At 44.6% G+C, this 23,834-nt stretch overlaps 1 protein-coding gene across 2 annotated transcripts in view; it reads right to left on the bottom strand.

The window, feature by feature from the left end:
* The window catches only part of LOC142579899 (cell adhesion molecule Dscam1-like), a 204,079-nt gene that overhangs the window by 33,057 nt on the left and 147,188 nt on the right, over positions 1 to 23,834 (bottom strand). Inside the window, exons 12-15 of one of the 2 annotated variants that reach the window (XM_075690570.1) lie at positions 17,948 to 18,067; positions 15,125 to 15,298; positions 12,413 to 12,551; positions 10,820 to 10,971 (exon numbers count right to left, since the gene is read on the bottom strand). In XM_075690570.1, the coding sequence (XP_075546685.1) occupies positions 10,820 to 10,971; positions 12,413 to 12,551; positions 15,125 to 15,298; positions 17,948 to 18,067 (585 nt within the window). The remainder of the gene's footprint in view (positions 1 to 10,819; positions 10,972 to 12,412; positions 12,552 to 15,124; positions 15,299 to 17,947; positions 18,068 to 23,834) is intronic. The other variant, XM_075690571.1, reaches the window with a different exon arrangement.

The raw sequence follows: 23,834 nt of genomic DNA, 5'->3' as shown, positions 1-23,834 counted from the left end.
CAGCGGAACGCAAAACCCTGCCCACGTACCGCGAGGAACCCGAATTTGCGGAGGAGCGTCAAGGTTCATGTAGCTGCTTTCTTTGTCGTTTTACAGCCCAGCTGAGAGCACGTAAATGACGTCTCTAGGAGACACGCTTGTTAGATAAGCTAAGTCAATACATTCTATGTAGCCACCGGTACGCGTGAAATGTTCGCGGAACGGAGCGTAAGCAAACGCTCTGCTAAAACTGTCTAATAATGTGGTCACTGTAATATTGTTAGGGTAGGCACGGCACACCGAGAGTTTTCTGGTAAAGAGACACGGTAAGTGATATAGCGAATGGGTAGGTCCAAGTAAGAACCTCTGTAAGCGTTTGCGTATAATGTACAGCCTTGCCGTATTCATCATGTGACTGAGAATGTGCGGGTATTTAAGCCATTCATTATTGAACAGCCACTCTGACGAGAAATATACAGAAAGAAAATAAACCGTTATTTCATTTTATGACACAAGATACGAACTCGTCACCCTGTCCGGTTCTAGTTCTTATTCAAGTGTCACACGTTGACCCGAACTACAATAGGTCATATTCTGTGTAGATCACTTTATAGGACGGCGCTCCCACTGCGCCTTCATCCTAGCCTGCTTATACCCCTTGTTCATTACATTTCACATTGTCTTCAATCCGTTCGCCGAGCAAGCTTGAAATTTCTGCAATAAAATTCGCACTTGTAGGCCTTGCAACTCTTGACGAGCGCCAGTCTGATAAATTGAGCCTATTATAGCGTAGCGACTTCCTTCAAGAGGGACTATTTTCGCTCTAATCGACAAAAATTACTGCCGAGCTATGCCACTCAGATTGCAGAGCGATGTGCTACATTTAGATCTGACTGCGTCACACATCCCGTCACAACATCTCTATATGCGGAACATGCATGATCAAGTAATGGCTTCCATCGTGTACCCCTTGCGGTTGCTGCAAGACAGAGCACCTGGTAGTGAAGTGTCCCACTTTTATCACGCAGGGCATGTCGCTTGTGAAGGCCTGTCACCTCCTTGGCACTTGGTGTACGGCACTCGACGAATGTTTGTACCCCAATGGTTGCGCGTCTCGGCAGGATCAGGCACATTGCACCCTCCTTACTTTTCTAGAAGCAACTGAGGCTTGCGTTTGTACCATTTTCATATTTTGAAATGACAAGGCCTCAGACAATATTTCTTCTATTTTAACATCCTTTAATAGCGTGACCTGTAGTGACCGGCCGTACTGGGCGTGACATGTACTCTGTGTATTCTGCTTTATTGTTTGACATTTCTCACCTTGACCTCTTTTTTGTTCACTTTTCGCGTCTATTCCATTTCTATGTTTCTGGCTCCTCCTTTCATGAGCGTAGGCAGACGTTGTGCCCTCCTTCCCTATGGCAGTTGCCAGCCGCCTCCTCGCTTTCCCTTTCCTGTCAAGCCTATATATGTTTTCAAGCCAAATCATAATTTCGTATACACAACGAAATCAATGTAAAGCGCGTGACTACAACTGTGGCGATGACATATGCGATAATATAAAAGCATGTTTTGTTTGCAAATCGACAGCTATTTGATGCGAAGTTTTAGTAAAATAGTAAATAAGTGCTATGCAATTCATGATAAAAGGTATACTTTTGTTGCCTTTCATGCTGTGCGGCGTGTAATCTAATGTAAAGTACATGTTCGTATTTATCCTCCGCAAATGTTAAATCTTTATTGTAATGTATTTTTTTATATTTATGCACCACATCGGTCACAAGCTATGCCGAAATGCACACTTTATATCCAGTGCCTCTGATAGGTTTTCGAAGTTTTAACACAAAAAATGCAAACGTTCAACATGTCACGTACGTGCAACCTTGGAATACAAGAATACGTACATGAGTACATCAAAACATCAATGACGCGTCATAGCATGACCTGCACGACCGCAAGTATCTACGCAATGTTCAAAGCTAATTAGTGACGACAATACCAACATAAAAATAGTAAAGTAAATGCGACAACAATCACACACACACACACTGTTGAAGTCTCAAACACACATGCATTGATTCACTTCCCATTCTATTGTTAGTCCTAGCCACGACGGCAATCAGGGGACAGTAAATGCTAAACTATGATATATGTTTCAACGCTTTCGAATGTTGAACACGTTTAGCAAAGACGCGACCTGTGCCATCGTTGTAATTCCATCGTTGTCGTGCCGCTGTCATCATACCGCGTTCGTCGTTTCATCGGCGTCATTCTTTCTTATACATTACATTGTAATCGTGCCGTCATTCAATCGTGATTATCACTCCATTTTCATGCCATCGTCGTCATTGTAATGTCGTCACACAGTTGTCTTTATGCGTTCATTCTCATACTGTAATCGTAATGCCGTCGTGGCCGTTCCGTCATGATCATTAAACCTGCATCATCCGATTCTCGATGAAAACGTCGTCATGTCGTCGCCGCCACACCAAAGTCACCAAACAGTCGTCGTAAACGACATAACGACACCACCGTAGTGCAGCCCCTGTTATCGCAATGTTCTCATGCTGTCATCGTTACGCGGTGTTCGTAACAATATTGTCTTTATTTCAGAATCATCATCCCATTATCGTCTTGCTGTCGACGTAGTATCCCATTCCGCTGCTCCACGGTATGCTTAGAAAGCTGGCAGACAATCTAGTATACTAGAGGAGACTAGCAGTTTATTTATTTATTTATTTATTTATTTATTTATTTATTTATTTATTATACGTCAAAGGCCCCAGAGATGAGGTATTACATGAGGGATGGGCTTTAACAAAACAGTGTTTCGAGAGCAGCCTTGAAGTGATGAGTGTCGGAGTGGTGCGTGATGTCGGCGGACAGATCGTTCCAGTCCCTGGCGGTTTTAACAAAAAATGATCGTAGATGAGAGGTAGTCTGCGCCGGGGGAGGATACACGGCTTTGCTGTGGTTAATGCGGCTGGACTGACGATGAGCTGGTAATATAGCTGAAATGTGGAGTGGTGAATGATAGAATTTGTGAAAAAGACACAGTCTAGAAATAACACGTTGCGATTCTAGATTAGTAAGACCGGCACGGGATTTTAGTTCAGACACGCTTGCATGATAAGAATATTCAGAGTAGATAAACCGGGCTGCACGGTTTTGAATTGATTCCAGTGTATTAGATAGGTTATGTTGATGAGGATCCCAGACAGAGCATGCATATTCTAACTTAGGGCGGACATATGTAACATAAGCTAACAATTTTACTGATGGGGCAGCAAGCCTTAGATTCCGGCGGAGAAAACCGAGGGTTCGATTCGCGGCATTGGCTAAGTTAATGACATGATGTGACCAATTTAGGGTAGTGGAAAAGGTTATGCCGAGGTACTTATACGAGTCTACGGATGAGATTTCGGCGCCGTATATGGTGTATTTCCCCGATTGGTGATGCTGTCTGCGATGGAAAGAAACTAGCGAGGTTTTTTTAGTATTCAAAGACATCAACCTAGCGATTTACGCACAAATCGTTCTTTACACTGATATGTCACAGAGGAAGCAGGACCTTCCTCTACAAGCAAATCGGCAGCTCGAGATCTGGATCGGTAACCCCTGTCCCAAACCACAGCTAACGCTTAAACGTTCGCGTTCCTACTCGTATATAACCATCCTGTAAGTATGCTCATCTCCTCTAAATGTACAGCAAACCATGTTGCGGAAAACTTGTGATGTGAACAGGTCTGCCCCCTTCACTAGTGTGGCGCAGTGTGGAGAACGGGTGGCAAGAAAGGTGGTCCCAGAAGCTAGATGTATGGGTAAACCAGATGGTTATCGACTTCACCGGTGCTGGTGGAGTATTTTATGTCATATATTGAACGGTTTTTGTGGGAGTAACACGCGCTGGAGTTGAGTAGAGACCACCCGCTGAGAAGACGTCAAGGCACGCGCCACGCCGCCATTTATATATATATATATATATATATATATATATATATATATATATATATATATATATATATATATATATATATATATATATATATATAGGAACGGTGTGAGGCGGGTGGATAGGGACAGCGCATTTATCTGAGGTATGTTCGACGATGCACCGCCACACAGAAGCTACATGTATGAGTAAGCCCATGTGGTTACCGACTTCACCGGTGCTGGTAGAATGTTCTATGTCATATTGCACGGTTTATGTGGGAGTAACACGCGCTGGAGTTGAGTAGAGACCACCCGTTGAGAAGCCGTCAGGGCCCTCGTCACGGCGCCATTTAGTCATGGTGTCGTTCTGCAGTCGACTACATGACGTTGTTTCTCTCTCTCTCTCTCTCTCTCTGTGGTCAGCTTTACACTGGTCAGACAGACAGGTGATTGATGTTTGCTTCCATGGGCACAAAAACTACATAAACAATACTTCTCACACTTAGCCAATCATTTTCGTAAGTTTTTATGTCATATGAGCTCAAAAGAAATCTTGCACTGTTTTTAATTATACCAAAACACATGTAATAACGTCGAAGCTGAGCGCACGTTGAATGTGGAATAACTACCGCATGATATAACCACCCGTAGCTCATTTCTAAAGCGAGAATTTATATTTGCTTGAACACCTTGTTTTATTCCTGTTTGTATACTTCTGTTATGCATAGCGACTCTATATTGGCGTGTTTCGTCTTTTGCAAATAAAAAAAATTTCAAATTTTGGAAGAGCGCTTGTCTCATTCCCTTCGTCACTCTGTTCTTGTTGCTACTCCGCTCTGTAAATTCCAAGTCACGAACCACGCCATAACAACCCTGAAAGGTGGGCAGGTTGGCTTATGTTCCTGGTGAAAAGCAACGCGACTTGAACTCAGATGGACAATCGCTCGTCCTTGGTGGCTCTAGTGTCCATACGTGTTCAAGTCGTGCTACTCTACAACATGAACAACGCAGTATATTTCCAATGGAGCGATGTCAGCGAACTCTGAACAACCGATCATGATTATGCAGAAATATGGTTAAAAGGTTAACAAAAACCCGGGGCACTTCGCCGACCAAATAAAGATTTAAAAGAAAAGAAGACGTTTCGGCTCCCACACGGGAGCCTTGTTCACAGGTAAAATAAACAAAAGTGCTCGAGCAGCTCGCTTAAATAGTCTAGAACACGTAACGCAGGCAGCGCGCATACACAGACGGCAGATTGCCATCGCTCCTGTTCAGAGTGTGTGGCGTAGTATGCAGAAATAGGTTAGGTAAATGGAAAGAGTGGGGAACCGTGCACATAAGTGCAAACGTGTTATGTGAATTTGTTTACTAATGTGGTGGGTAACATTGAAGGATCGCCATCTGTATCTGCAAACGCATGTGTCAGTGCGAGAACATTTGTATTTCTAGTTTCGTGCGCATGGCAGCATCCCTGAAAAGTGGAAGGTTATAGGTGAAAGAAACGACGTCTTTCTAACAATTTCACCTCCACTGCTTTGCGGTTACGAAATCACCGCTGCCGTCCTCCTTTCATTTTATGCCTGTACCATTCTGTTAGCGGGGCGACTAGGAGAAAAGAGGAGCCCGAATAAATCTGGATCCGGTTGCCGAAGACATCTGTCCATGTGCCAAAGCGACACCGCAATCTCAGCAAATGTTGTGGCCAGAGTCTCTCATTTTCTTTGAATTGATAGCTGGAGGTAAAGAACGAAGAGGTCGGGCGACAGCATCGATTGGTCGTTTCTCCTGCCTGCGAAGCTAGTACTGAAAGATCTGCGCTCTCGTCGTCACCGGTATTTTTTTCTCTGCACGTCTCAGCCAATCCCTTTTCTTCCGTCCGTATTTCCTTCCTTTCTCCATCTATTCTAATTGTTTCTCCTTTTGGGCGACTTTCGGGCCACCTCACTTGGTATCCACGTCCCCGTTTATTGTTTTCTGCCCCGAGTTGTACATCTGTTTGCCGATATTGCATGAGATGAGTTTCCCTGACGCTTTTGTAACGGCGTTAGTACACGGGAATCAAACGATCCGTAGCACTCGTAAATGTGGTACTGTCTAGAACGACCTTTACATTAAACTGCTTCTCTAGAATGTTTGCCATTGTTTATTAGATTCCATAAATTGCTATGACTCGAGAATGTACTGTTGAAGCAACTAGAACAAAGGGAGCGTCTACATCAATGTACATAAATTCGAAGACGCCGGACTGTTTAGATTTTTCACTTACGACGTTGTTTTTGGCAACGACAGCCAAATAGTGATAAATATAACTGGTTGCAATGTTTGCTCAAACGTCATCTTTAAGTGCTTCAAAAAGCGTGCAATATAGCAGCTAACCAACTGCATTGGCAAAGTCGCACTCAGCATAACTTCGGCGGATAATTAAATCGATAGCCGCACCTCCAACCCAAGCGTCACACTTTCGTGATGTGACCTTTCCTGTGCTCCTGTTGCTAAGAATGCGTGGGATCATATCTTTAAAATCGTGTTATGTATATATGCACCAGGTGGAAATACAACGAAACTGTCAGGTTCACAGACGTATATTATTACACAAAAATATTGATGACTATTACTGAATGTTGCTAACTTTCATAACCACAGAATAATACGAAAGGTGAATAACTTTTAATAGACGCGAATTTATATTGCACAATTATGAACTCCTTTTGCGAATGCGTAATTCGAAAAATCCAGCGCAATTTAAATGTCACCCCCAATACGGCTTCATTAGCAAATGACGCCGGTATCTACACGACAAAACTTTCCTGCTTATTTAGGTCAGTGCGCCAGACTAGAGATCTCTTGTCTGAGATAGCGGGGTAATATGCAAAAGGAGGGCCAGATCGATTTTCTAGGCCCTGTCATTCCTGCCTTTCACTTAACACCTTCGGTGCCTCAAATGGCACGGCTGCTTATAAGAAGAGCCGAGTCCACGGACGATATTATTTGATGGATCTCTTCTGCGCGGTAAAATCGGATTTTTAACGATGACCGTTCTAGAAGGACCTATAGCCCGATTGCGCCACAGATGGCACGCCACTTGCGCGGATGACACAGCACAAACAGCTTCGTTATAGTATAGCGTTGTTCAATTCGTTCAATTCTATCAGTGTATAAAACATTGGCCAATATTTTTCTTGGAAATAGCTTTTTAATTCACATTTTGTCTGGCTACATCACTGGCTCATGTGCCATAACCTCTCTGCAGCTACCGGAATCTATAGCAACCTTCTACAACTGAATAAAACAAAGCAAAATAGGCTTGATGCAACGTAATAACAAAAAGAGAACACGAAACCAGCCGACTTCTGCGATCCCTCGTCATCTGCATTCAACCACGAGAATAGCAGCCAGTATTCACACCAAAACCCCTAAACACACACACACACACACACACACACACACACACACACACACACACACACACACACACACACACACATATATATATATATATATATATATGTAGATATATATATATATATATATATATATATATATATATATACATATATATATAGCGTTCCTTAAAGGAGTACTGCCACAAAAAAAGATCCACGTGGTTTTTTCTGCTTTAATAAGTAGTTAATGACCCAGTAATAACGGCATGAAACCTCATTTACTTCAGAGCGCGACAGGTAATTATTTGCAGTCTTTTTTGTAGCGACCAGTCGAAGTTTCGGTTCCAGAGAGCAACGAGATGGGGCAAACGGGAGTGTAAACAAAGTGGTCACGTGTTCGCAAAAAGCCATGACGTATTGTCGTGCGACTGCCGCATCGGTCGAACGACCGCAGCCAATGACAGCGCCGGTAGCGTGAACGTCATGGTGACGTGGTAGACCCGGCGGGGCGGGGCCGGCGAGCGGGCGCCTCGCCGCTCCGATCATGTCTGTTTTTTTTTTTCTGGTCGAAACGCGGGCCTCTTTCGCCGCTCACGACGGCGCCTAAATGGGCTACAATTTGTTTCTGACACGAAATAACTCCTAGAATAAAGTGACCTCGAAAGATTGCGAGTTAAAAAACGTTGTGCGAAATAGTAAATCGTTGGCGTGATTTCTACTCGGATGCGGTAAGTGCAGACGCGCCAGCAATCGTGTGTATACGAAGCGGCTCGCCTGACTGGCCTGTTTACTCATCGCTACTAACGGATCCGGGAAAACTAACCGTATTTTCACTTAAGAGAAACATAAATGTTCAGGCATTGATTGCGCTGACGAATTTAGGCGCTTTATTACGAGCTGTGGACGCATCGCAAGTACCCTCGGCCCCGGATAGACGGCCGGCGAGCTAGGCCTACATCGTCTCCCAGCGATCGCATGCTCGCTTGGCATGCTCGTTCGCTTCTGTTGGCGCCAAAGAAATTAAATGTGCTGCAATTTAAGCGTCACATAACTGTGTACACGTTGTGCCGACTAACATAGGCGCTGCGTTATACGAGCTGCAAGCGATCGTGTCACAAGCGCAACCGGTGTCGGATTCGATGGCCCAGCGAGCTATGCCTGCCGGCTCTTGGCAATCGGCGGCTGTCAACGGATCCGATACTGCTAACGCGGCCTTGCGGAAACACGTCTAGAGTGCTCGCATAGACGTGTTTATATTGTCATCGTTTGTTTCAAACAAGATAGCTGTGCAAATACGGTTGCTTTCACTTTCTGTTCGAAGTTACGCAGGATTCCGAACTTCCACGCAGGGGCGCCGGTTCTGGGCCGCCGCTCGCTCAATTGCACCATGTGTCCCGAATCGCCGCATGCAGCAAGTCGCACACGACGCGCCGTACTACAGATCGCACGGAAAATCGCGTTATGTGTCTCGCGCTTTAGACGTGGCCAATCACTTAGCGACTCAGATATTGCGGCCGGCGATGGCGAGGACGAACCTCGACAAAACCCCCGCATCGGCCACGATCGATGGTAAGACACACCAAATCGACGTTGAACGTTGTGGCAGCGCAGTCAAGCTGATAGTGTGGGAAATATCCTGATGGACACGACAAAAACTGCTGTTGCAGCGACACGGAGCGCGTCCCACTACGAGTACAACAGCTAAAACAAGCAACAACAGAGGAGAAGAGCACATGTAAGCCGCATGGCAGCCAACGAAAATTCGTGACGTAGCCACATGACGTAGCGTTTTCTTGGCTATTTACAATCCCGGTTGATGTCAATGTCGCGAGGTGCTCTGTTTTGCGGTTGGCTGGGCGCACGTACTTTAAAATTGATTTTAAATATGTTCTAAGCGATATTCGCCGCTGATATTTTATAGACGATGTGTGTGTGACCAACTAAATCGATCTCACAAGTTATCTCGACTTCAAATTTTTGTGTCAGTGCTCCTTTAAGTATACTATCATTACAGCATAACTTCCGTAAACGGAAGATTATCTTGTTACGCTACGGTACTGCATGTTGTGGTCGGCAATATACGAGTGCAGACGCGACTTTTCTCAGTCTTTTAAGCGCCAAAACTTTAAAGCAAATTACCGCTAGCGTATCCATACGCGGTGTTGCCCTAACGTCGGTAAGGTGCCTGAAAGTACAACGCGCCCTCCTTTATTTGCAGTGACGAGCAAGTTCAACGTCAAACCCTTAAAACAATCATCGTACCTCAAATATCTCGCTTGAAACAACGTGCAGTAACACCCACAAGCCTTGTCTACCTCGCCTGCTCAAGTGGAAACCGTCCCCTGCACCCCACCCCACCCTCCTTGACAAATATTTACGACTACGCTACCGAGCTAGGTTCATTTACAAGGCGACAAAGAGCAGTCATCCTGGTTAGTGCATAGCTGCGATGTTGTCACAATGGTCACGTAACTGCACGATCATAGAGAGTTCATCGTGTGGTCTACGAATACTTACCTGCAAATACATAAGGATGGACAAGAGTGTTATGAGGTACCGAAGCTGCACTTATGACTATTGTGTATTCGCGCATGACTTCGGAAATTTCGTTTCGTTAAACAATGCCTCTGCTAAGTGGACTTGTATCAATTGTCTCTCTCGCCCAACATTAACAAAGGTAGTAATGTGGCTCTTGCTTTGCTCCCATAGCTCACCATTTAAAGTAGAAGATAGTAATAAATGGTCACTATAGCTAACATACAGGGTGTTTCAGCGAACATTTCCCTAAATTCCTAAAGTTACCTCTGGCAGATAGCACACTTCTAGCGCTTGACGTGCTCTACTCCAACCGGCGGTCATTATTTGCACCACACATTGAGATGTATATATAGTTATTACCAAATGAATTCATTAACTAAGTAACGAATTACCCGTTCTGCCCCTTATTGCCATTTAGAAGTTGTAATCGTCGAGTTCGCAAGGCGGATCCACTTAAACGAATTCCCAGCATGACACCACTTTCGAGAAATTAATTCCAGAAGTTTGCCGAAAAATTCATTGAGGTTGCAGTCGCTTTTGTGCTTGCACGTATAAAACGACGTTTTGCTAAGAACGCAACTGGAATGGCAATGCATTTCTCCGCGGAGTTTGGGAATTAATATTTCGGAACTAGTGTCATTCTTAGAATTCATTCCAGGTGGATCTGCCATGCAAATTCCACAGCTATAATTTGTAAATTACAATATGAAACATAATCCAATTAGTTAAAATGTTTTGAGGAAATTCTTATTAATTAGTGTATTACGCCTTTCAATATTTTGTGCAGGTAATGTCCGCTTGTTCGAGCAGGCCAGCTCATCTACTAGAATTGTGCCTTCAGCCACAAGCAACCTTAGAAAAAGTTTTGAAATTATTCGCAGAAACACCCTGTATATGTATGTAAAAGAGCGTGGTAGAGTCACACGGGTAGAAAAAAAAAAGAACGAGCATCTCTTAACTGACGCAGCATACGTACTGACCTTGAACGATCACTTGGATGTGGCTCGTGTCCTCGCCGTGGTCGTTTTTGGCTTTGCACGAGTACACCCCCGACTCGTCGCGTGTTGGTTCTTGCATGTCCAACAGTGAATAAGACTTGCCGCCGGATCCTTCCCCAGTTTTTATGTGGTACCTTGAAGCAAACAATCGAGTGAAAGCTGCACGTCTACGATTGCGATGTTTATGTTGAAGTGCAGTGCAACATCCTTTACAAAATCGCATACGGTAAACATAAAAAAAAAAATTCGACAGAGACACTGAAGACGGATCACGTTTGGGAATGCGAAAGCATTGTAGCTGCTTTAGCGAAAAGTTTTCTCGCGCCTTCCTTGTCCGCGTAAGCTCTCACCTGCGTTTTAACTGCGCCTCAGTAAACTAAAAGGAAACGCACCAGGCGTCGGAACGCGCTCGCTTGCCCGCGAGTTTATATCTCGGAGTAGCGGCATTCAATTGAACATTATAGCTTTTTATTTTGTACACTCATTGTATACAGTCATGAAGTGGCATCGCCTACGAATCATTGGCTGCTTGCCACGCGCCAAACGACGCACGGATTAGGCCACACGTTTAGTCAGCCAGATGGCTGCGACGTGACGCGAGCATTGACGCACGCGTTAGGCACTCTTTTACTCAGCCATAGCCATGGAGCCACCGTGACGTACTATTTTAGAATTCTTTGTGGCTGTCGCGGGTCCAAAATAGTCTGCCCGGTAAGGCCGACACTTGGCGTTGAAAACTAACTAATTTATCTTGTTTTCTCGAATGCCGTTTGTTCTTTGATGTGGTAGAACAAAACAGACAATGAAAAAAGAAAAGCCACCGTGGCGTCGGGAAAGCCTGCTCGCCTCCCAACCCCGGAAGCAGGGTTTCATTCCCATCCCGATCAAAACTTGCCTAATGTTCTTCTCAAAGATATTAATTTACTTCGTTTACAGGAATCTCCCTATGAAATTTGACATCGATCGGACAATTCTTTTATATCATTTGCGCCCGCGGCCAACTGCGATGCCGGACTTTCGCGTAATGATACAATCCTTTCGAATTAAAAAAAAAAAAATTGGCGTTCCAATCCACATAGTGCAAGTAGCAATCGACACCGCATTCACTGTGGCCAGTACCATGCGCAGCAAGCACAGAACAGTAAGCGTGCTCAAGGTTGTCCTAAACTGTGTTTGACATGAAAAAGAAAAGCGAAAAGAATTCAAAAAGGTATGGCTGCTTGGCTTCGAAAGCTTTTGCGAAGCAGTAACGTCCTCGGCCCCCACATCAGAATATCGGCCACTACGGCGTTTCCTATAGGGCTCTCTGTGTCCTGACGGTGTATGCTGATCACGCAAATTATGTTCACGACGCTGTTGTCCTGGACGAGATCCATGCCAACATGATTTTAAGGGGCACTGCCAAATGTAATTGTATGTTACAGCGTTATAGAGCACTGCAAAAAGACAAATAAAAAGAAACTGTGTTTCGGCGTGTATCGTGTGTATGTGCGTACGCTTGTGTCGCGTGAACAAATAGACGCGAGAAAATCCAAGTCTAACAAGCGCAGAAAAAGAAGTGTCGGCAGTACCTACCTTTCCGTGTCAATAGGCTTCTGATTTTTTTCCCAAATGTAGACAGTCGGGGGATCACCGACAGCTTGACAATGGATTTGCAGGTTTTCACCTTTCTTCACGAGGAGTCTCCTATGCTTTTCTTTGAACTTGGGCGGAACTGTCGGGAACAGGCATTTACGCGACAATTACTTAGGCTGCAAACTTTATGACTCGCTACATTTTTGTATGCACTGAAAGCAGTAATTTTATTATCTTTTTATTGTAGTAGGCGAAGTGACGTTCTTCTTCCCTTCTAAATGAAGATAGTGAGGCCGATTTTTTTACGCAAGATGTATCGCGTTCAACATTCTCCATGATGGCATTCTGGTAACACTGCGCAGAAATGGTGCTTCACATTTTGCGCAGACGAAGTTGGGATTCTCAATTTGAAACCGATATCCCGGGTATCGTATGTAGGCATTATTTAACTAAGACAATTCTGTTGTCGAACAACTTTATATTAAAGAAGGGCCACGTGAAATTTAGCACCTATTCAATTGAATTTATTTTCGGAGATTCTTAGACAACATGTCATCCTAGGACAGCTATTTTGGCGTTCTTTAATGTCACATCAACATAACGCGAGGTGCGGCTTCTAGTAGCTGCGTAGGATCGGCGTGTAAACAAATAGTGAAACACGCATTTCCTTAGAAGTGCTCTTCAGGAATAAAAAGTACGATAGCACGAGGAGTGCAGATTTTTGGGCTAGTTGGTTCGTTGCAGTAACTGAGGTCATAGCGCTGGATTTACACGGACAAAAAAGACGATAGGACGTGGGCTACACGTCATCATGTAATTTTGCATGGGAGGTAAGCCGCGAAAGACGCTGCAATTTATTTTCCAAAATAGCGCGCAATAGTGACCTCACAATGAGTGCAGACGCATTGAAACAACTTCCCGATATTGCTTATATAACCATTGCAGATATATATATATATATATATCATGCAGTCACTTTTACAAAAGAATAGTCACACAATTTCGAACGTCACCTGAACCTGCGCGCAACAACAAATGTCTACCAACGTGGTGGGTCAATGTACCTGCCCTCCCGAATTTATTTCTATACTGAGCACTCACTGAAACCCTCAATGCAAGCGCCGCCAGATATCTTCTCGCTGCGCCACTAATTAAAATTTTTTAATTTATCAAACCTAGCATTATCCGTCGCTTATCCTGTCAGCTGGGGCTTTTCACTTATATTTTAGCGTATCCATGGAGAGAAGTAGGCCGGCCTGCTTAAAGAGAGTGGTGGTCGAGAGTTCTTGCATGGTTTACGGCGTTTCTCATATATTTAACTTCCTGTGTTTCATCCCCAGTGGCAGCATAGATAATTCATTCAAGCAGTCTACATGTGTTGAAACAGACAAAGCCTACTTGTCCGCTGACAGTATTCTGAGCATTTCAATGCATTATGTAAAAATGTTTTCATGTTCCTGGCGTCCATATGAATTGTGATAAGTGATAGAACTTCAAGTAATTTATTGTTGAACGAAAGTAGTACCAAGAATACGCTTTATGGGCCTACCCTCTTGTGTTGTCACGTAGTGACTGTCAAGAGCACAGTTGCAAAATTGTGTATGACGAAACTAACTCTATATTGGACGAACTTCTGCCCTTAAAAGCAAGTGGTAATGAAAGTACAACAATTGCGTACAGTCCGCAGTGGTGAATAATTTTATCAGCGGGTACAGCGCGTCGGTTTTTATACATGACTCGTAGAAGGTGCCCACGTTATCTCTGGTGCCACCGTGTCTTCCAGAAAGTGCTAAACAACTCGTGTCACGCATACAGTCACATTGCACAAGGTTCAGTAACAAAAGAGAACGTATAAAGCCATCAATAACATTCGATAAACTTGCCATTCACGCAGGTGTGTCCTGCGCAAAGCGATAGCTTTGAACGTTTGTTATCCGGAGAAAAGCGGTCATAACGGAAAGCTAAACAAGTACACGTGTCAGTATGAGTAAGTTTTTGACGGCTTAGGTTCTGTACAAAATGTGAACGGCATTATAAGAAGAAGGCACGAGTCCCACAGGGCCCTAGGGTACGGAAGGCGATAATATGAAGGCGAGTTGTAGACGTGGGGAGAACTGTGCAATGCGTATTCCACTCACTACTCTCTGGTATTGTAAACATATTTCATAAACACTTTTATCCACAATTTCTTAGTCTATATTCTTACTACAAGTAGGTGAGCGCGTTACGATAAGGTTTGGCTATCAGGTTAGCTGTAGAAATATGAAAAACGCAGCTGCATCGAGTGCTAGAGTTTCGTCAGATATACTGCGCACATTTTAAACACTCTTTCGCTTTGTAATTTAAGCAGTGCGGTTGCAGCTTGGTTCCCTCTCCGAGAGCCACGTCATGTCCGAAGTCGCCATAAATAAACCATCACTCCAAAAACTAACAGTCTCCTTAATGAAAGTTCTAGACTTGCGGAGGCATGAAGGCTTTCTGCAGTTTCAGCAACCATAACATTTAGTTGGAGTTAACTCTTCTGCTTTAGTTTTAGATTTATCTTCCTTCCCTAAAATCAAAAGAATATTGAAATTTCTATTCCAGATCTCGTGGTTACGTAGTCAAAAAGCGTCAGCTTCTCTTGAAGGAAGCGTGATCTGGTCTCACAGTTGGGAGCAGATGCATCAAAAGAACTGTCCGATCAAAAAGAACAGAGACTGTCGCGTGTACCTTTCACCTTGAGGTGGGCAAGCCTGCTGATGCCCGCTCCTATGCCGTTGTCTGCCTCGCACAAATAGAAGCCTCCGTCCGCTTCTTCCACTTCCCGTATAAGCAAGCTGCCGTTGTTGAACTGGTGGTTCCGAAAGTTGTAGTGGATGTACGAAAAGTTTCGCGGGTAGCTTCCTGGCAATAAAACAAAGGTTCCACATTACACTACGGTGAAATTCATGATTCAGGCAGTAAACACTTTCTTTCGTGGCGGTAGAAACAGTATAGGACCAATCAGTTTTACGTTAGCTGCGGGTACTTTCTCTATGTGACTGCCTTGAATTCCTAGAAAAACAAAGTTTGGGTAGTCGGTTGAAATTCTTCGTGGAAGAAGCTAAGGTTTGCAGACACGGGCACAAGAGTAGAGAATCGGGCCACACAAACGCCAACGATCATCTGAAGGGTGCGATGTGACAGTAAGGAAAGCAGACATAAATTGTTTGCGAATGCTCTGATATGCTAGCGCCAACTGTCAATCATGCACACATGCGTGCCTACTTGAGAGATAAGTGTTCAGCTATTTTAGTCCTCCTTTATGCAAGTTAATCGAAGGCTGGCACAGGCCTGCGCTTGTGCTGCTATAGGTATGTTAGGCCTCAATCATTACACGCGTTTGTTCGTTCTTGTGCCTGTATAAAGCAGCGCATTGATCAAAATATGCATTTACACTCTTGACGGCGCAAAAAAAAAGACCAGATAGCGACCCTCCCGTTAATGACGTCTTATGTGCCATTATTCTTTTACTAACTCAACGGCCGGTCTGTCCTATGTTCAAAGGGCCTAAACTAAACGCCACCCTTTTTACCGCACCAGTACGGCAGTCTGTCAGTTTTTTCGTCTGCTTTACGAAGCAAATGTCCGTCTGCCTTATGTTTTTTACTCGCCCATTCTTTCTCTGCACGGTCGGAGAAGTCTTACCTAGCTTATTGGAAGCCGTAAAATCAACGTTAGCGCCGTAACTAGTTTTCGCTTTTTTTAGCCTGGGCGATAAGGAAATGGTGTCTGGACTACCTACGACTCTTTTCTTGTTGTTAATATTGGTTTCTGTAGCTACGATCGAGCTGGATGAAATGATAGACTTTTTCAATCGTTCAGCAACAGTGGCTACTGCGACGTGAGGATGACCTACTTCTAATATACGCGGAACCGGCCCATTGCGCGTGGCGCTCATTTCCTGCACACACGATTTGATGGAAGAGGACTTATGGCCTGAAATGGCAATTCCGTTTTCAGCAATATTTTGTTGGATGCTTACGCATGCAACAAAACGACAGAAACACGGAGATACTCAAGCAATTAGATAATCATGCACACCAAACCACTCACCTCATTGCACGCATCGGAAATCGACATTACGGCATGAAATAAAGCAACCTTAAACGCCTGGTAACCGCCTACGCCCTGAGCAGGATCACCTATGTCACCCCGCACCTTAGCTGCAATGCAACTGACAAGCTCAAACTGTAAAGGTCCAGGCCTGGCATACCAAGACTAGCGCAAGCGCCCTGAGCAGGATCACCTATGTCGCCCCGTACCTTAGCCTCAATGCAACTGACAAGCTCAAACTGTAAAGGTCCAGGACTGGCATACCAATACCAGCGCAAGCGCATACATGCGCCAGCATTCGTATAACCAGCATAAAGGAGAAATGAAATGGATAAACAGTTATCTCTCGTGTGGGCCCGCACGTGTGCCTGATGGACAGACAGGTGGCGCTACCATACTAGAGCATGCGCATATAATTCATGTGTCTACATTTTTTGCCGCCGCAGCGCGCGCTTCAGCTGAAAGTCGGCCTTTGTGCTGTCTGCTTCTCTTGTGTCCGTGTCTGCACACCTTACCTTCTATTACGCTGAATTCCTATTAACTTCGCTGACAATGCCTCAACTTTGCCTCTGTAATAAGCGGCAGCGCAATATTTTTATTTTTGAGGTTAGCGTCTGCTGTGAGGCATCATGACGAAAAGAAACATGCTTTAGCTTATTTAAATACATGAGGTGTAATCTTTATCTCTTCGCAAAAGGAAATTTCTGTTTATCGCAGCAGAGTGTTGACCAACACCTCACTTTTGTCAAGACGTCCCCTATGAGTTCTCGGAAAGCAAGGCATTGAGGCAAGGCGTGCGTTTTTGGCCTCAACAGGCCACTCTACCCACCCGCTCACAAGGCCTTAACCAAGGACCCGGGAATAATCTGGCGCCGGTTACAGACTTGTTCCTTCCCCAACTCGGCAGTATACCCTCACATATACCCCTGCCAGTATTTTCGCTCGCGCACTCGTTGTGGCGATAAAGCCACACTAGATCGTATCTTTTGAAATGGGTCAGCGCTTTACTTGAGAGCGTTCGTCGGCCGTGCCGCCCATCTGCGACCCGCCAATGCAACTCCGGGCCGTCAAGTGGGCCAAAGAGGACGCCGAGAGCCAGAGGCCAGAGGCAACCCACAACTCAGCATCTCCCAAATTTCTGCCCATGAATAAACTCTTCCACAATCAGCATCGTTATCAACATCATCATTATCAACAAAATCATCGCCAATATTTCACGATTATGCAATCTTTTGTGTGTTTGTTATGAATCTTAAAGACACAAACGCATACCTGCGGAGAACCTCCTAACAAACAAAGGCACGGTCATGCGTTGAGGTGATAAACCAAAATTGTATTTGAAGAAACTGACTCTATAGGCGTAACTATATCAGAAATAGCTCGTTGTTCACTTTCGAAACACCACACTAGTGTGCACACAGAACGAGCGCAAGGACAGACCCGCAAGCTTCAGCTTACTTTCACCTTTCTTCCACGTGACGACGGGTGCCGGATGACCGTCCGCTGAGCAATGCAGGATCACTGTCGACGTTAAAACGGCCGACGTGTTCTGAGGCTCTATCTTCCAGCGCGGGCTCACTGGAGAACAGAAATAGAGACGACAAAGCAGTTGAAAGTTAGCGACACATTGCTTAGTGCATGTATTCAGCGTCACATAAGCTTGATTTACTTAATTTATTTCGTTTCTTTTGTCACACCACAATACTGCACCGAGTATCATAAAAGCTTGTTCCGAAACTAATTTTCGATTCTTTTATCATAATATCATTAGTATTTTCCATAGGAGAAGGTGTACTCAGTTTGACGTAGATGAAGAAAAGCGGGTCGTTCAACACATGTACGTTGGGGAATCGTGTGGTATTCTTGCTAATACGTGTAGAGGTTGCCCTTTAGTTTTCGAGATTTGCTTGCTTATTCTATTAGTTTATACTTTGAACGTCATATTCAGTGTAGAAAAAGATTTATTCAAGCCAATCACCCTCGAGTATTATTCAATAGAACTACCAGCTACGATTTTTATTAGGAATAGTCTAAGCGTAACTGACAACATCCTGCAAAGAATGTTTTGGAGCAAGGCGATTTGACAGGTCCTACCTGATATGAGCCATTTACAATCGTTCGTAAGATGTGGCTCTAACATAAAACTAAACTCATTACACATTCGCAAAGTGATGGGAACCTCGGCAAAAACCAAATCGAATAACTTACACAGTGCGGCAATTACGGCTGCAGGAACCATTGAATTCGATATATTATTTACTAGAAAGAGGAGAGGAGGAGGAGGAGACAAAGGAGAGGAAAGACAGAGAGGTTAGCCAGTGTAAGTACCGGCTGGCTACCCTGTGCTGGGGAAAGGGGTAAAGGGAATAAAAGGAGAAAGAAGAAGAGGGAAAAAAATGGAAAAAAAGAGAAAATTCACACAGTAACGCGAAACTACGCGCTACAACGTTCAAAGGCGGTCGCACAATTCGCAGTTCCTTAAAAACTTCAACAAAGCCCTTAAGGCCTTGAGTGCCGAAGCCCGTCTGGACCAATGTCCTAGAGCTTTTTCCTCTGTAAAGGGGCGATTGTCCAGTTTTGCGAGAGCGGTCACGAGAACTTTTCTTCGCACTGCGTAACGGGGACAGTCACATAGGAGGTGTTGAATCGTCTCCTCGCAGCCGCAGGTGTCACAAGTAGGGCTGTCGGCCATGCCAATGCGGAATGAATATGAGTTCGTGAATGCCACGCCGAGCCACAGGCGGCACAGAAGTGTTGCTTCCGCTCGTGGCAACCCTGGTGGTAGGCGGAGTTGCAGACGTGGATCCAATTTGTGGAGACGTGCGTTCGTGAAATCACTGGTGTTCCACAGATTCTGCGTAAGCTCGCGGGCGAGGGAGCGAAGACTTGTGGCTGCGTCTGTTCTTGACAGCGGTATGGGTATAATCTGGGCACCATCATGAGCCGACCGGGCAGCGTCATCCGCACTGTCATTTCCTGAAATTCCACAGTGTCCCGGTATCCACTGGTAGATGATGTTGTGTCCCTTGTTGATTGCGTGATGGTGGAGCAGTCGGATGTCTGCGACTAGGTGCTCATTTGGTCCATGGTTGAAAGGAGACATCAGACACTGAAGAGCTGCCTTTGAGTCACATAAGATGGACCATGAATGTGATGATTTGTGAACTATAAACTCCAGAGCAGCACGGATAGCTGCGAGTTCTGCAGCCGTCGATGACGTAATGTGAGATGTCTTGAACTTGAGGGTGACGCACTCTGCGGGAATCACCACTGCTCCAGCTGAACTATTAGAGGATACAGAACCGTCTGTGTAAACATGGATGCGTCCTCTGTGCTGTTCATGTAGCACTGAAAGCACGGTTTGTTTGAGGGCGAAAGTGGACATCTCCGTTTTCCTTTTGATACCGGGAATAGCAAGAAGAGCCTGGAGCGGATGGAGGCACCACAGCGGTTGAGGTGGTCGTGCTGCAGGCGTGAAGTTTGACGGTAAAATTCCATGGTTGGCGGCAATAATCTTGCTAAACGCTGAACGAGGTCGAGCGGCAGGAAGGGAGGCGAGATGATGCGATGGAAGGCGGGCGTAGTGCCTGATATGCATCCTTAAAGTGTCGACTTGAAGATACGTGTTGATGGGGTGGTCATGCGCGATGGCTATTGTTGCTGCCGTGGACGCACATCTGGGAAGACCAAGGCAAATTCGCAGAGCTTGCGCTTGTACAGATTGGAGGGCACGGAGGTTGGTCTTGCCGGTCCCTGGCCCTATTGTCTACGGGATCTGCCAAGAGGCGGTTCAGCCAGCATAGAAATTAGGGGAAGTCCATAGATTTGCTTAATATTTGTCCTTCTAGTTTCAAACTACTTCGTGCCTTTGTAATCTGGTCATTTTCAACCCGGTACCATGCAATAAATAATAAAATAAACATTAATAATATTGTCCGATGATAGGCAGGTTCTCTATCACAGACGCGCGATATACAAACAATTACATTGTTGACATGAGACGTAACGCCCTTATGAATTCATCATGGGCACGCCGGGGCCTTGAGACAGTACGCGCGTTTCCGCTTGGTCACCTGGACCAACTGAACCGTTGCAGTTAGTAGCAGTTGCTCGTCTTGGCGGCGTCTTCTGCACTTAGAAAAGTATAGACTGCTGTGAAATTTACAAAAATGAATGCATGTAAAGCGCAATAAACAAAACCACAAAAACGCCTCAACCCACAAGCACGAAGATAAGACAAATCATTGTACTTCCCATCATTTCCATGGTGGCTGACCAATTGCAGCGCCAGAGTTCCCTGCATTAATACTTGTAGGCAACTCTGTGCCAGGAGGCTGTGCCATACAGCATGCAAGCGATGTTCTCAGTAGTGGATTTGCGCCGCTTACCATAGTCTGCTCTTTCGAAGCAATCTGCTTGCAGCATGTTTCGCTGGATCGGCGATTAGCCACCTACTCGCGTTTCTCACTGTAAAAATTTCTTTTAACTGCTCACTTTATTCAGCTATTGCAGCGCCCGCCAAGCACGCTGGCCAGTCTCGAAGGAATAAAGCGATTGTGCACCTATACCGCTCCTGTCCTCGCGGTTAGCAGTAGAACTTGCAAAGCGCGTGGGGTGTTTATAGAAAGCGGCCGCTTTCATACCTGTGTGGCCAATGAAATCTGTGTTATGCACTGTTTCCCTCCAAATGATGTTGAATTACCATGAAGAATTGGTATTTCAAAAACGAGTACTTCGCTGTTATGAACGCTACAAAAGCAAGCCGCGGAATCTCAGAACCCCATCGTCACTTTTTAAAAGATCATATAGTAATAGTTCACCAATTATTTTATTACGAGCAACTTCAATTTGTGCCTAATTAATCATTAGAGATAAATGGCAGCCCTGATAAATCGTCTTATTACGTTTGAGAACAGAAATGACGCATGCCAATAACACGGAGTAATTATCGAAAACAATCGATCATCTGTCAAATAACGCGGCTTCTTAAGAATCTCGAAAGGGATTTGGATTTCGAAGGTAGTCTTAAACCTCTTTAAGAAGCATCTAACGTAAGTAGTATTAACCAATGTATACTCTTTGACTTCATGCAATTAAGAGAAATTTTCTTTCCTTGCATGTATATTTTTGTTTTGTTGTATTGTCGAGCAACACTTTCTGATAAATTGACTACTTAGCACTGCGTATACGAATCTCTAATATTTGTTTTGTTAGGTAGTGTTGAAATTTCTCAGCGTGAAATGTGAACATGTTACTTTTTCTTTTTGTATAAAACACATTTGCAACACGCTCCCAACTTCTTACTATGTACGTAAAATGTTATATTTTTCTATAGCAGGTACAAAAGCCTCTGTCAAGCAGTTGATATGAGTTTAGCTGCTGTTCCGTTTTTTGGAAAAATGGAAGTAAAATGAAGCATCTAATTCTGACCCTGTTAAAAGTGTGGCGTGACAAAGGGAGACCCGCATTCATGTTCTCACTATGACAGGATTTTTTTTTTTGGTAATCGATTTGCAGTACACAGCGCAAACGCACAATGTCATACACCGCTCCCCTTTTAATGAAGTGGGTGCAGGGGACTGACACTTAATTACACAGGAAAGCAAATAGTCCTTGCCAGAAGCTCCTTAGAGCACTCCGAATGTTGACAGTTCGATATATAACGGGCAGTACATGACCCTTCGTCCTGCCATCATGTAACATTTGTAGCCTTCCTGCAGAATTACTTGTGAAGCACATGGACTGCAATTCATTAATCGACAACAAAATGCTGAGAACGTAGGAGATATTGCCGAGTCTTCGAAGGAGAAACTGGGCAAGCAACGGGTCGCGCCTCTATCAGGCTATAACATTCCTGCCCAGCTCGAGTGCATCGACTACATAAACAGCTGCGTGCTGATGTTGCGCGACTCCGTTTAGCGCACACTCTGCATCGACCGCTTTATTAAGAGCGGTGCCCCGAAGCAACGGCATCAACTGCAGAGCTCGCCCTCCCCCTGATATATCGGCACGAGCTGTTCACCGGTGACGCCAAGATATTTGCTTGCAGGAAGCGCGCCGAACAACTTCTTGCGCGCGTTCATTTTTTTACCCGTTACTGATAAAACCCCGGATAGTTGATTAACCTCGATCAGTTCCCTGTTGCGTCTATTTATCAAAACCGCACAACACACCGCAGGCCGCTGACTGGTCAGATATTACCGGTATTTTTGGTAGCGCCTTGCCACTGTCCTGACGCAGCAGTCCGGTTATAGAGTTAATTTCCGCCGTGATGGGGCGCAGATGCTAAAGGCGAGTATTTATATTTTTCCATTTATTAACGGCAATAAAGCTGCCGTGAAAATGTGATAATATCTGTTGCTGTAGCAGCAGTATTTGGTATAAACATTTATACGTCAGTGCTCTGGAATTACACAGAAAGGAAAATAATAAGGATTGGCAAGGGCAACAATTTCATTACTGTGGATTTTGTTCGAAAGCAAAACAAGATGAAGCTTCGTAGGCGTAACCAAACTTGAGCGAACCATCCTGGAAATTACGCGAATCTTATTGATATACCGGCCTACTCATATCATATACCTCAGCTTTCGTGCGCAAATCAAAATTCCCAGTGCAGAATGTTCTCTACGTACAGAGAAATGTTTATGCTCTTCATTCATTCTGACGGCAGTACTTTGAGCCAATGAGCTTTATACAACTCATCCTTAATTATGAAAGGCAGCCTGTACGGTTTGGGATACGTTCCCATAGGTACCAATGCCAAGCTGCCTGCCACTGGCAATATTTTGAAAAGGCCCCTTATATAACATTTCCGTGAAAAGACGGGCTTCCAACCTTGCGTTTATCATTTGTTGTTACCGTCATCAGGTAATTCATATTTACGGCAAGACGAAGACATCGCCCAGCTATCGGCAATTAGCCGTGTTTTGCGCCAGCTGGCTCCCTTTGAAGCCTGCAAATTTTGTAACTTCATCGCACTTCCAAATTGTGCAACTTTACTTTCCTTCGCTTGGCACCTATTCTTGTAACTTCAGTATGCTTCCAGGTAACTGCTTCGTGCATTACTTGGACAGCGCGACACCAGAGACAGCCAAACTTGATCCGGATTTGAGTTCACTTTCGCAGTGGTGTCCTGAAAACCGGCCATCAGTTACTCTATCTATATTGGGTGCCGTGTTTTTTATTCCCCAAACAGGAAAACTATGTCTCCTTTTTGCATCAACAAACAGCCTCTTCGGTTATCGGGTCATGTCGTTTATCCCACAGTTATTGTTCAGGCTCCACGTTAGGTTTGTTTACCATATTTCTTCAGTATGCCTTAGACTATCTTTCGGCCTATTTGCCC

The sequence above is a fragment of the Dermacentor variabilis genome, chromosome 4, assembly GCF_050947875.1.
Source record: "Dermacentor variabilis isolate Ectoservices chromosome 4, ASM5094787v1, whole genome shotgun sequence".
Taxonomy (NCBI): Eukaryota; Metazoa; Arthropoda; class Arachnida; order Ixodida; family Ixodidae; genus Dermacentor; species Dermacentor variabilis.
Note: the sequence above shows the minus strand (reverse complement) of the source record. Positions and strands in the feature narration are given on the sequence as shown.